This window comes from Petromyzon marinus, chromosome 9 (genome assembly GCF_048934315.1).
Source record: "Petromyzon marinus isolate PM22_M1 ecotype Great Lakes invasive population chromosome 9, UKy_Petmar_22M1.pri1.0, whole genome shotgun sequence".
Classification (NCBI taxonomy): Eukaryota; Metazoa; Chordata; class Hyperoartia; order Petromyzontiformes; family Petromyzontidae; genus Petromyzon; species Petromyzon marinus.
In genome coordinates, this window is record NC_133675.1 from 5,077,215 (window position 1) to 5,092,280 (window position 15,066).

General features: G+C 49.8%; 1 protein-coding gene across 1 annotated transcript; it reads right to left on the reverse strand.

Annotated features, from left to right (window-relative positions):
- Positions 1-713: 713 nt before the first annotated feature.
- On the reverse strand, positions 714-14,059 carry LOC116940660 (seizure protein 6 homolog). The gene is made up of 9 exons (XM_032950781.2): positions 12,811-14,059; positions 11,358-11,485; positions 10,513-10,759; positions 9,881-9,958; positions 9,529-9,714; positions 6,974-7,054; positions 4,675-4,854; positions 4,215-4,320; positions 714-2,172 (listed from the first exon to the last, which is right to left on the reverse strand). Exons 1-9 carry the CDS (start codon positions 12,998-13,000, stop codon positions 2,127-2,129), a joined length of 1,242 nt encoding a protein of 413 aa, XP_032806672.2. The 5' UTR covers positions 13,001-14,059; the 3' UTR covers positions 714-2,126.
- Between the last annotated feature and the right edge of the window lie 1,007 nt (positions 14,060-15,066).

A 15,066-nucleotide genomic window follows, 5' to 3' on the forward strand; every position in this document is an offset into this window, starting at 1 on the left:
CCTCCCCGACATACACGCATACACACCTGTACACACCCAGCACCCGTGCTCGCTACAGCAGTGTCGAGGTGTTGTTGTTGTGGTTGTTACCTGTGGTGTTGGTCGCGCACACCTGGCAGGCGATGAGTGCCAGCAGCACTCTGAGCACGAGGGTCGCACCCCCCATGGCGAGCGACTCCCTCCACGGCTCCCCTCTGCGCTCGCGAGCCGCGTCCCTTTTATACCCCCCCCCCCCCACTTACTGAAGCGCGTCACGTGACGCCCAGTTGTGTGTCCGTGCTCCCACGCGTGCTTCGGCGGGGAGCGGTGGCGCAGTGCTTGGCGCACTGCGCTTACGAACCCGGCGATCCGAGTTCGAGTCCCGCTCACGCAAACAAAAACAGCGGTGAATATTTGAACCGGTTATGGACCGCCCCTACGTCGATTCAGCCGTAAATTAATATCTTGTGCGGTGTGTACACATCGCCAGTAGGGAGATAAAGGCGGCCGGGCGTGGGGCTGGCCACCCACCCACTCGTGTGCCGTTCCGGCCTTCATAGGTGCTCGCTAACAGCACTTGCCCCAACAGTCTGTTCAGGCTACACGGGAGATCTTTGTCTTTGTTCGTGTGTGTGTGAGCTACTCTTGTTAGTGTGGCGATCTGCGTGTTAAGGCGGGGAGCATATACATTGTTGCAAAGTACAGCAAAACAATTAATTTAGCTTCACATAGAATTAGAAACACACGCTTTATGTTGGTAAAAATGAACATTTCTCACACCACGTGGTGAAATCACTGCATCAAAACCACAAATACAGGCGCAAAAACACACACACACAAAGGAAAAACTGCATCGGTACAATTAACATAATTAACTGAAAATCATCAAATTAAGACTCAATATTGGACTCGGGCGGCGTGTAGATGATGATGATGATTTTTCGGTGAATAAACTGGCGAATAATGATGATATTGACATATCGGTGGATTCACGTGTAATATAATTTTAGTGATGGGTTTACGTGCCTCCCCCTCCACCTCCAGCCAGTAGAGGCTGGTACATTCAGCACAATGTCATATCATACTAAATGAGACAACAGTTTATTTTTCTGGCTGGCTGGTTGGCCGGACGTCAGGTCCGGAGGGAGAGACGGGCGGATGGACAGATGGTTACGTCCAATGGATGTGCGGGCTGCTAGTTTGTATTAAGACATATATAGAAAGACTGATTCTGGAACGGGATCACAATTGCGATTATTTAAATAAACAAACACTCGTCTTAAAACATACAAATCCGGAGTGCGAGTATGCGTGCTCCGTGCGCGTGTTTTGGTTGTTGTTGTTGTTGCTGCTGTGTAATGAGGCGCTGTCCATGGTATTTGTGTTGTCGCTGTGTTTAGTGAGGCGACGTCCATGGTATTTGTTGTTGTTGTTGTGTTTAGTGAGGCGCTGTCCATGGTATTTGTGTTGTTGTTGCTGTGTTTAGTGAGGCGCTGTCCATGGTATTTGTGTTGTTGTTGTGTTTAGTGAGGCGCTGTCCATGGTATTTGTGTTGTTGTTGTGTTTAGTGAGGCGCTGTCCATGGTATTTGTGTTGTTGTTGTTGCTGTGTTTAGTGAGGCGCTGTCCATGGTATTTGCTATGTTGTTGCTGTGTTTAGTGAGGCGCTGTCCATGGTATTTGCTATGTTGTTGCTGTGTTTAGTGAGGCGCTGTCCATGGGATTTGTGTTGTTGTTGCTGTGTTTAGTGAGGCGCTGTCCAGGATATTTGTGTTGTTGTTGTTGTGTTTAGGGCGGCGCTGTCCATGGCATTTGTGTTGTTGTTGTGTTTAGTGAGGCGCTGTCCATGGTATTTGTGTTGTTGTTGCTGTGTTTAGTGAGGCGCTGTCCATGGTATTTGTGTTGTTGTTGTGTTTAGTGAGGCGCTGTCCATGGTATTTGTGTTGTTGTTGTGTTTAGTGAGGCGCTGTCCATGGTATTTGTTGTTGTTGTGTTTAGTGAGGCGCTCTCCATGGTATTTGCGTTGTTGTTGCTGTGTTTAGTGAGGCGCTGTCCATGGTATTCGTGTTGTTATTGTGTGTAGTGAAGCGCTGTCCGTGGTGTTTGTGTCGTTGCTGCAGTGATGCGCCGTCCATGAAGATTGTGGTGTTACAGAGTCATCTTCGGATGGTCGTCAGACGCTACTTTTCTGGAGCTGAAAAGTGAAAAAGTCACGGATGTAACCCGTCAATTGACAGAGACGGTGCGGTTCAATGCTAAACGCCCATTCACAAAACTGACCGAACATCCCAATTCAGGGCACTCCTGAAAGACAGTCTTAGCAGTCGCCTCATCACCGCACCCATCTCACCACACCACCCTCGTCTCACCACACTCATCTCACCACCGCACTTATCTCACCACCACACTCATCTCACCAACCCACTCATCTCACCAACCCACTCATCTCACCACCACACTCATCTCACCACCGCACTCATCTCACCAACCCACTCATCTCACCACCGCACTCATCTCACCACCACACTCATCTCACCACCACACTCATCTCACCACCACACTTATCTCACCACCACACTCATCTCACCAACCCACTCATCTCACCACCACACTCATCTCACCACCACACTCATCTCACCAACCCACTCATCTCACCACCACACTTATCTCACCACCACACTCATCTCACCACCACACTCATCTCACCAACCCACTCATCTCACCACTACACTCATCTCACCACCACACTTATCTCACCACCACACTCATCTCACCACCACACTCATATCACCAACCCACTCATCTCACCAACCCACTCATCTCACCACCACACTCATCTCACCAACCCACTCGTCTCACCACCGCACTCATCTCACCAACCCACTCATCTCACCACCACACTCATCTCACCAACCCACTCATCTCACCAACCCACTCATCTCACCACCACACTCATCTCACCAACCCACTCGTCTCACCACCGCACTCATCTCACCAACCCACTCATCTCACCAACCCACTCATCTCACCAACCCACTCATCTCACCAACCCACTCATCTCACCACCACACTCATCTCACCAACCCACTCATCTCACCAACCCACTCATCTCACCACCGCACTCATCTCACCACCGCACTCATCTCACCAACCCACTCATCTCACCACCGCACTCATCTCACCACCACACTCATCTCACCAACCCACTCATCTCACCACCACACTCATCTCACCAACCCACTCATCTCACCAACCCACTCGTCTCACCAACCCACTCATCTCACCAACCCACTCATCTCACCACCACACTCATCTCACCAACCCACTCATCTCACCACCGCACTCATCTCACCAACCCACTCATCTCACCACCGCACTCGTCTCACCACCACACTCATCTCACCACCGCACTCATCTCACCACCGCACTCATCTCACCAACCCACTCATCTCACCACCGCACTCATCTCACCACCGCACTCATCTCACCACCACACTCATCTCACCACCGCACTCATCTCACCAACCCACTCATCTCACCACCACACTCATCTCACCAACCCACTCATCTCACCACCACACTCATCTCACCACCACACTCATCTCACCACCGCACTCATCTCACCAACCCACTCATCTCACCAACCCACTCATCTCACCACCACACTCGTCTCACCACCGCACTCATCTCACCACCACACTCATCTCACCAACCCACTCATCTCACCACCACACTCATCTCACCAACCCACTCATCTCACCACCGCACTCATCTCACCACCACACTCATCTCACCAACCCACTCATCTCACCACCACACTCATCTCACCACCACACTCATCTCACCACCACACTCATCTCACCACCGCACTCATCTCACCAACCCACTCATCTCACCAACCCACTCATCTCACCACCACACTCGTCTCACCACCGCACTCATCTCACCACCACACTCATCTCACCAACCCACTCATCTCACCACCACACTCATCTCACCAACCCACTCATCTCACCACCACACTCGTCTCACCACCGCACTCATCTCACCAACCCACTCATCTCACCAACACACTCATCTCACCAACCCACTCATCTCACCAACCCACTCATCTCACCACTGCACTCATCTCACCACCGCACTCATCTCACCACCACACTCATATCACCGACCCACTCGTCTCACCACCACACTCATCTCACCAACCCACTCATCTCACCACCGCACTCATCTCACCGTCGTGCGAGGGCGAAGGACACGAGCAGAACCACGGCGCCTCCAGCCACGCAGCCCGCGGCGATCAGAGCCGAGGCCCAGAGTGGGGACAGCGACATCCCGACCCCTACAAGTGCGCAGAGCCACAATCAATAGAAATCGCCACTACCATCAGCAGAATCACCACCATCACCAGAATCACTACCATCACCAGAATCACTACCATCACCAGCATCGCCACCATCAATAGAAGATAGCAGAAAGATCATCATTATTAACAGCAAACTCATCATCAAAATCAGCAGCAATAACAGCATCGTCACCCCAGCACCTGAATTATCGTCATGAGTAGCAATAGCACAATTATAATATCAGCCCAATCGTCGTCGTCGTCATCATCATCGTCATCGGTAGCGGCAGTAGCAGTGCAGTAACAAGGATGGATGTTGGTGTGCCGCGCATGTTGCGGTGCGCGCGGTACGTGAGCACGTGGGGGCCTCGTCCGACCAGCGGCCGCTGTCGAGGCACTTGAGGCTCGTGGCGCCCGTGATGGCGAAGCCCGGGAGGCACGAGAATCGGAGCACGTCCCCGGCTCGGAAGTTCAGCGAGAGCCCGGGCAAGGGCCCCAACCCGCCCAGAGGCAGACCCGGTTCCGGACAGCCTTCTCTCGCAAGACACACACACACAGACAACTCTATTCACACACACACACACACTCCTCTATTCACACACACACACACACTCCTCTATTCACACACACACACTCACTCCTCTATTCACACACACACACAGACTCCTCTATTCACACACACACACAGACAACTCTATTCACACACACACTCCTCTATTCACACACACACACTCCTCTATTCACACACACACACTCCTCTATTCACACACACACACACTCCTCTATTCACACACACACACACTCCTCTATTCACACACACACACTCCTCTATTCACACACACACACTCCTCTATTCACACACACACACAGACAACTCTATTCACACACACACACACTCCTCTATTCACACACACACACACACTCCTCTATTCACACACACACACACACTCCTCTATTCACACACACACACACACTCCTCTATTCACACACACACACAGACACCTCTATTCACACACAGCCTCCTCTATTCACACACACACAGACACCTCTATTCACACACGCACTCCTCTATTCACACACACACACAGACTCTTCTATTCACACACACACTCCTCTATTCACACACAGACTCCTCTATTTACACACAAACAGACACACACAGACACCTCTATTCACACACGCACTCCTCTATTCACACACACAGACTTTTCTATTCACACACACAGACTTATCTATTCACACACAGACTTCTCTATTCACACACATACACACACACTCTTCTATTCACACACACATATATCCCTCTATTCACACACAGACTCCTCTATTCACACACACACAGACTCTTCTATTCACACACACACACTTCTCTATTCACACACAGACTCCTCTATTCACACACACACACTCTTCTATTCACACACACACATAGATCCCTCTATTCACACACAGACTCCTCTATTCACACACACACAGACTCCTCTATTCACACACACACATAGATCCCTCTATTCACACAAACACAGATCCCTATATTCACACACACGGACTCCTCTATTCACACACACAGATCCCTCTATTCATACACACAAACACAGATCCCTCTATTCACACACACACACACCTCTATTCACACACACAGACTCCTCTATTCACACACACACTCCTCTATTCACACACACACACACTCCTCTATTCACACACAAACACTCCTCTATTCACACACACACACACACTCCTCTATTCACACACACACACACACACTCCTCTATTCACACACACACACACTCCTCTATTCACACACACACACTCCTCTATTCACACACACACATAGATCCCTCTATTCACACAAACACAGATCCCTATATTCACACACACGGACTCCTCTATTCACACACACAGATCCCTCTATTCATACACACAAACACAGATCCCTCTATTCACACACACACACTCCTCTATTCACACACAAACACTCCTCTATTCACACACATACACACTCCTCTATTCACACACACACACTCCTCTATTCACACACACACACACTCCTCTATTCACACACACTCCTCTATTCACACACACACACACTCCTCTATTCACACACACACACGCACTCCTCTATTCACACACACAGACTCCTCTATTCACACACACACTCCTCTATTCACACACACACACTCCTCTATTCACACACACAGACTCCTCTATTCACACACACACAGATCCCTCTATTTATACACACATATCCCTCTATTCACACACACAGATCCCTCTATTCATGCACACAAACACAGATTCCTCTATTCACACACGCACACAGCTCCCTCTATTCATACACACATATCCATCTATTCACACACAAACAGATCCCGCTATTGACGCCCACTTTCCTCTATATACACACACACACAGATCCCTCTAATCACACACACACAGATCTCTATTCACACACAGGTCACTCTATTCACACACACACACAGATCACTCAGTAAAACCCATCGAAGCCGGACTAATCCAGGAAAGGGTTGGGGGGGGGGGAAACCCCTTTCCAGCTCTGTGAGATGTATGACAAGTGGAGGGTAATGTTCCGGCTCAGCTGCAACAGTCAATCAACAAATGGTTGTGACTGCATTGCGATTTGCGAGTTCACCGAGAGATGCGTTGCCTCCCTTGCTCGCGTTCGTCGGCAGCTCGCTGGCCGAAGACGTCTCGGCTCGAATCGTCGTTGTCGCTGAGCGGAAAAGCGAAAGTTACGGCACGTTGACCACCCTTCTTTGTTGACTGAAAACGAGCACGTGCAGCAAAAACGCCAGGACACAAGGAATCAAAGGGGCAGCGCGAGAATCCAGTGGCTGATCCAAATCCTCAAAATTTAGCAATATTATTGATTTTTCACCAGATATAATGCAGTATTTTTTTTATATGTTAATGTAGGGCCATATTTCAAAAGCTTGAAATTCCGGGTCTCCCTGGGAAGTTTCGAGATCAGTGCCATCTCTGCTGGGCTGGGCCCTGCACCACCAAAATGTCCCTTAGGCCCCCCCCCCCCACCCAAGTTTACTGTATCCATTTTACGGCGCCCATCCCCCCACCACCTACACACACAACAGCCAACAACTCGAATGCCCCCCCCCCGGTCCGCATGCCATCCGGGAGGAGTTCCAAGTTGTTGATTTAGTTTGACCAGGTAACAAGTTCAAGAGACGCGGGTCGTCTCATGAGGATGAGTGTAATGAGTGTAATTCGCAAGAGTGGCATGGGGCATTTAATCCGCCGGGAGCGGGCGATCGTTCCTGTCCTTCCCACCCAACTTCGATTCGGTTGGCTACGTACAATGCGAAACAAGTTCAACAAACACGCATGCATCCACCATGGGGATGGAGCTGCTCCTGTTCTGGATTCGCCTCTGCATGAATCGAAACCTAAAATAAACTAAACTATTTTTCTTTATTCTTTGTTTTTTTCGGTAAAGTCATGTAGAAATAAATAATGACAAAATTACATAATAGCATACGACGTTTCGATTGCAACGCAAGCAATCATCATCAGGTATAGAAGAGCTAAATTTAAGAGAGAGAGGAAACACAGAACCGCGGATATATATATACAGACACCTAAGTAGAGGGAGTTAACACAGAGACACAAAGAGAGACACAACGTATGGAGCACAGAGAGATAGGGTCTCTGTGCCGAGGCCTTAGCATGTAGGGGAGACAAAGAGAGATGGAGAAGCACATCAAATCGAACAAGGTTTAGTAAAATTTGGAAACAAATATAATGCAGCACAGAGGGTCGGTCAAAACACAATAAACGCATGGTCTGGCTGATTACGTTATTTCAAAGATTGCTAAATTATAGGTTAAGAGTGATAGAGTACAGATCGCAGACACATATATAGACACACAGAGAGACACACACATGGGACCCATATGTGTGTCTCTCTCTGTGTCTCTGTGCTAACTTTCTCTGCTTAGATGTCTATATATGTGTCTGCGATCTGTACTCTATCACTCTTAACCTATAATTTAGCAATTTTTGAAATGACGTAATCAGCCAGACCATGCGTTAATTGTGTTTTGACCGACCCTCTGTGCTGCGTTATATTTGTTTCCAAAATTTACTAAATCTTGTTCGATTTGATGTGCTTCTCCATCTCTCTTTGTCTCCCCTACATGCTAAGGCCTCGGCACAGAGACCCTATCTCTCTGTGTCCCATACGTGTGTCTCTCTTTGTGTCTCTGTGTTAACTCCCTCTACTTAGGTGTCTGTATATATATCTGCGGTTCTGTGTTTCCTCTCTCTCTTAAATTTAGCTCTTCTATACCTAATGATGATTGCTTGCATTGCAATCGAAACGTCGAATGCTATTATGTAATTTTATTATTATTTCTTATTTTTACATGACTTTACCGAAAAAAACAAAGAGTAATTCCTGTAGTCACGAAAGCACCAAATCAAGTTTTATTTTTCTTTATTTTACCAGGTAAGGCCCACTGAGCTATACAGCTGGTCACACTTGATAGCTCAACGAAGCGGCTTATCACGTGCACATTTACAGCATCCAAATACTGTAAACGCATTTTTTTTTACTATAAATGTGGAGGGAAAAACCGGAGCACCCGGAGAAAAATCCACGCGACCACGGGGAGGCCACGCGAACTCCACATAAATAGGCGTCAGGATCGGGATCGAACCCGCGACCTCCTGTATACCAGGCGAGATAGTTAACATCTCTCGCCTCCGTGGGGCCCCAAGTCAACGCAACACCGCCTTCAAAACAACTTCCCTCCGTCCCGCAACCGCTGCCAAACCCCCCGCCGCTCATCTACCCGCGCCTCCACGTGGTGAACAAAAAATAAGTAATATTAATTTTTTTTTATAAACACGCTTTATGAAATGTACTAGTAATGGAAGAACTCCACGACTCCAGGAAGTGGCCCCGAAGCTTGCCACAACGTAAAGGGGGACCGTGGCCAATTACAGCCAACGTCAGTTGACCGTGGACAAATAAGATATAATATTGTCACCAGTATGACATAAGTATACCAAGTTTGCAGTCGATACCACATTGGGAAGTGGGTTAAAATTGAGTTACAAGATTTGAGGATACAACAACAACAACAGACAGAGTGAGTTAAATGAAAGCGTGTAAAATAATAATAATAATTTAAAAAAATACACACAGACCCGGGTGGGGAATCGAACCTGTCGTGGGTCGCGCGCGGCACACGGGCACGGAGCCGCTCCACCGCCCGCTGGCCTCGCACACTCTGTTGGACGCGCCCACCATGCGGAACCCGGGCCGGCACGTGTACGAGGCCACGCCGCCCACCTCGTAAGAGGTGACGAACAGGCGACCGTTGTCCATGTTTTCTAGAGGCTGGCATTGACCTGTGCGTATGTGTGCGCGCGTGCGTGTACGGGAAACACGTGACACAAATGCTACGTTTTCCACGACCATTGGAAAGTACCACCGGCAATTGGAGGGTTTAACGCCCAAAGGTGCAGAGCAGACGGGGTTCACGAACCCGTTGGCGCGAGTGAGAGCCCCGGGTACCTGGGGTGGTGGCCGGAGTGGTGGAGGTCGTGGCCAAGGTGGTTGTGGGCAACGGGGATGTCTGGAGCGGGTCTTCGACTGCGAGGAAAGAGGGAGTGAGAATCAACGCTAATCCGCCGGAATTGATTGTTACACGACCAACAGCACGTGTGGCTACAACCAGAAAGGCAAAGATAGGCATCCCTCCGTATAGCCTTAGCAGACTGTCGGGGCAAGTGCTGTTAGCGAGCACCTTTGAAGGCCGGCACGGCACACGAGGGGGGTGGGTGGCCAGCACCACGCCCGGCCGCCTTTGTCTCCACAGTGGCGATGTTTGCACATCGCACCAGGTTACTCACTTGAGGCTGAGTCGACCTAGGGTATGCCCAGGACCGGTTCAGACATTCGTCACGTGTGTTGGTGGCCTTGAACTCGGGTCGCCACGTTCATAGCGCAGCGCTCTAACCGCTACACCACCCCTCCCCACACGATTGACTACGCGCCGCCCCTACCCCTCCACCGACATTTGATTCATATTTACCATTACGTTACGAGGGTGGCAATGACCATTAAGATCTTAACAGACTCGGCCGCCCTGCCAGTCCAGCATTGTGATTTGTAAAGAGATCCGCGGCAGCGCGCGATGCACCCACCCCAGAAGCCGATTCGAAATCCGCGCAGCTCCACGGACTCGTCGCTGTTGAACTGCAGCGTCATGCGCCCGGTCGCCTGCATCTCCGACACCCCGTAGCGCCGCTCGAAGTCCCCGCCGCAGTAGAGGCGGGGCGGACCCGGGGGGTTTCCCGCCTCCATGCGCAGTTTGTCGAAGACGCACGCGTCCGACTCCTCCAGCTCGAAGTCAATGACGCTGATGATGACCACGCCGCGTCGGTCCGAGGACTGGTGGCGAGCGAGAGCGAGAGGACACCCCCCGGGGGCGGCGGGGGGGCTCCGTCATCGACCGAAGAAGCAGTGGCAGTAGCAGCAGTGTTGGTCTCAGCGTCATCATCACAGCAGCAGCAGTGGTAGCGTCGGCGCCACGGTGGCTAGGAGATGTTAACTACCTCGCCTGGTTTACAGGAGGTCGTGGGCTCGATCCCGACCCTGACACTGGCTGCTGTATATTTGGAGTTTGCTTGTCTCTCTCTCATCATCATCACGGTGGCTGGGAGATGTTAACTACCGTCTTGAACACAAAAGAGTGTTCAAGGCGGCCGCAGACGCGCATGTGAAAGCACGCGATGCGGTGACCGTCTATGCACGATGGCCAGCCAAAAGCCGCTGCGAGAGGCCAGACAGATACGGTCTATAATAGTCGGGCATTGCACGATGATACATCATGGGGCCTGATAAGAATCGCACTTAATAATAACGTATTTGCCGGTGAACATTTGTTTTTAAATTGGCATTTGAATACTTACCCTGTAAGTATAACGATCGCGTATAACAATTGAGCCGAGCGATTTCTCCTGATCGCTGATAAACTCACGACCCGCACCTGAATGATCCATAGGCAGTTGAGCATGGGCGGGTAGAGTCCCGGGAAGTTGGGCGTCTCGATGATGCCATTGCTGTCCGTGAAGTTTCCTCCGCACTGCGCCTGCGCTCGCGACACGGAGGTCCCAGCTGTGGGACAAGGACACGGAGCCACCACAGTGGCTTCACTGGTCACCCCCGTCTTTCCCATATCGATCAATGTAAACTAACTAATGAACAAGACATTGCTTTTTTTTAATGACGCAAACATCATATGACAATATGACAACGTTTTCCGGAATGCCCTCGATCACGCTAGATTACTGGTCAGTAACCAGAATAACAAGAAGAGGCATTTTTTTTCAAATTCGATAAAAAAAACCAACCCCTCGATATTTCAAGAGCCGCAATGCCATGCGAATACGAGACGATCATCAATAAATAACGCGTCACGAAGCAGTCCCATCAAAGAGCCGCATGCGGCTCCGGAACCGCAGGCTGCCGACCCATGCGCTACACCGTGGAAGCTAAGCAGGATGTTTTATTTGTGCCTGTTATTATTTGCTTGGATTAAGGTGCGCGGCTGACACCGTGCTCCGATTTAAGACGGGTGTCGTGGCCAGCTCCGGCTGGGCTCCGTTATCACTCATCAGCAAGAGGCCATTTGTAGCAGAATACTACGGGATGCTCCGAATATTTCATACTGGATGTGGGCCCAATGTCAGGCCAGCAAGCACGCGGAGCGTTGGACTAACGTTAGGCCAACGTTGGGTCAACGTTGGTCCAACGGGGAGGGAGGGCTCGTGAATGAATTGATCATTTCATGCGTTAAAGCCTAGTGAATACTGTGCCATGTTTGTGTCTCGGTCAAATTCGTAGCTTTGAATACGCTCCTACAACACACGTGCTGTGCTGAATAGTGTGTGTGCCCTGGGTATGCGTGTGTACTGGTCTTGTCGGTCCGCGTACGTCTGGCGGAGAGTGTACGGAGGGAACACAACGGCAGTGTAGCGGTTAGCGCTATTCTGCGCTACGAACCAGGCCACCCGAGTTCAATTCGCGCTCACGGTCAACACCAGTGACGATTATCTGAACCGGTTCTGGGCCTCCCCTAGGTCGACTCAGCCTCAAATGAGGACCTGGTGCGGTGTGTAATGAACATCGCCACTCGGGAGACAAAGGCGGCCGGGCGTCGTGCTGGTCACCCACCGCCTCGTGTGCCGTGCCGGCCGTCATAAGTGCTCGCTAACAGCACTTGCCCCTACAGTCAGTTCAAAGCTATACGGGGGATCTTTGGAGGGAAGAATGGTATTGTAGAAGTTAGCCGACTGCGCTACGAAGCCGGCTTCCCGAGTTCGATTCCTGCTCACGGCGAACACCGGTGACGATTGTCTGAACCGGCCTTTGGGCCTCCCCCAGGAAACAGGGTCCCGGGTCGAACCCGTGTGGCACAACTCTCGATAGGAGCCTCTTACCCGCCAGACAGAAGACAGCCGCTATGAGCGCGAATGTTCCCCGCCGCGACCTCTTGAAGCCCTTGAACAACACGAAATCACCATCATCATCGTGATCATTATCCAGGGTCAATCCACTGCTGGATGAAGCCATCTCCAAAGCGTCATCTCTCACGGTTCTGCGATGTAAATTGTTCTCAAATCGTTTCATCTCTGCGGGTGGGCGTCCTCTAGGGCGTCTTGTGTGTACTGTATGTTGAACTTGTTTCGCACCGTACGTAGCCAAGCGTGCTAATCGGAGGTGTGTGATGAGGACAGAAAACTCCTTTGACTGCCGTTCCGTTGTTAGTCTTGACCAACGGCAATCATCCGCCCACCCAAAGCGCGCTGATTGTTTTTTTGTTTTGATTTAAAGTTACGTAAAATGTTCATGCCGACTTCAACAAGTGACAGTGTCAGAGCGGAGTGAGTGGAGACGCAACTGCGCTATGAACCCATCCACCCGAAGTTAGATTCCTGGCCATATTCAACATCAGGGGCTGACAATATCGGAACCAGTCCCGGGGTCCCCTATCCACCAACCCGCACTGACCAGCGTGGTGAAGGTCACGGAAAACCGCAATCCAGAAGTGGATTTGGCAATCGGCGCTCAGCCTCATGTCGTTGTGTATTCATCGTTCTCCTCGCGATGTGAAGTGTCCGTGAGCGCAACTACCTGCATGGGAGATGTTGGGTGACCCAGTCGAGGCGTGCTCGGGGTTCTCTGCTGATCCCTCGCTGGTCCCCTCCGTATTTAAGGTACTCCCCCTCCCCTCTCCCCTCGTCGCCTCCCCCTAGACGCACACTTCACCCCTCCGCACGCCCCTGGCCGCGTGAGAGCTCTCCAGGCGCTCTGTGGTCGTGACGGTGACCGCGCAGCGTCTCCAAGTGCGGTGGTGGATATTTTTAAAAAGTCTGTGACCATCAATATTTATCCAACGCCACATCATCGCCACCATCAATAACATTCGCCCACCGCTCCTCCTCCTCCTCCTCCATCCACTCCTCCTCCATGATCACATCATCAACATCATCCACCGACTCATTTTTAAATTTCGATTTAAAGCTTTCGTGACTGCAATGATTCATCTTCTTTGGTTCTTTCGGTAAAGTCACGTAGAATGAGAATAAAATAATACATTGATAAAATAAAATAACACAATAATATTCTCACGACGTTTCGGCCACAACACAAGCGGCCTTCATCAGGTGAAGGGACGAGACTGTCTGGTAGGACAGCGCTGGAGTGAAAGAGCCACGTTCAGATCACGACCTTTAAGCTGTGTGAGAGGAAACAAAGCGCCTTGACAAAGGAATTAGCATATAATTTAGCATTGAAATGGCTGAGTGATTAGCTTGTGACTGGTCACAGAAATAGCTATGTTAAAAGTTAAAGCATACACATCCGCAGAGGCACCCCTTGATAAAGGAATTAGCATAGAATTTAGCATTGAAATAGCTAAGTTAAAGCATACACATCCGCAGAGGCACCCCTTGACAAAGGAATTAGCATAGAATTTAGCATTGAAATAGCTGAGTGATTAGCTTGTAACTGGTCACAGAAATAGTACAAATCAAACAGGAGAATTTAGCATTGAAATAACTAGGCGAATTTAGCATTGAAATAACTGAGTGATTAGCTAGTGACTGGTCACAGAAATGACTATGTTGAAGTCAAGGCCTACACATCTGAGCTATTCACAGTACTATATAGTGAACCAATAAAAAACTAAAATATAAATTACCTTAATGTTATCAATAAACTCTATATTCTCCAATCAGCTAAGCTACCAACAATAAGTCGTTATATATCACAATGCTATATGGCGAAAAAATGGGTGGATTCTTACCCTCAACTTTAGCAGCACGGATAGCTACGGGCCCCGTTCAGACGGACGAGTTCATCCATGGTCGGAACAGAGGAGGGGGAGAGAGACATTTGCGAGGCGCTATTATACTCCATGTTGTAAACCATACCATTAACCGTGGTGTGAGAGGTATTAAGAGTCAATGCTGGCGAAAGAGCTGCGGTCTGAAGGTCATCGTAAAATACAATTAATTAAGAACAGAAATGGTTTAAAACATCTTTCCAATGGTTACTAAGCCAGAATTCATCTGTCTTCTCAAGGAACATCCACCCAATCGTCATCTTGATTATTGCCATCCATCCATTCCTTCTCACTAGTATGAGCATATTTGAAACCGTATTTCACTAGAACCACGGAATTATATTTTACG

Bases quoted from the DNA above. Each gene is read 5' to 3' on its own strand.
- LOC116940660 (XM_032950781.2), bottom strand. From the start codon at position 13,000: ATGAAACGATTTGAGAACAATTTACATCGCAGAACCGTGAGAGATGAC. The intron at 4,855-6,973 runs GTGAACTCGCAA...TTGCGAGAGAAG, and splicing joins GGGAGGCAACGCATCTCTCG to GCTGTCCGGAACCGGGTCTG. The intron at 2,173-4,214 runs GTGAGATGAGTG...TTCACTTTTCAG, and splicing joins TCCTTCGCCCTCGCACGACG to CTCCAGAAAAGTAGCGTCTG.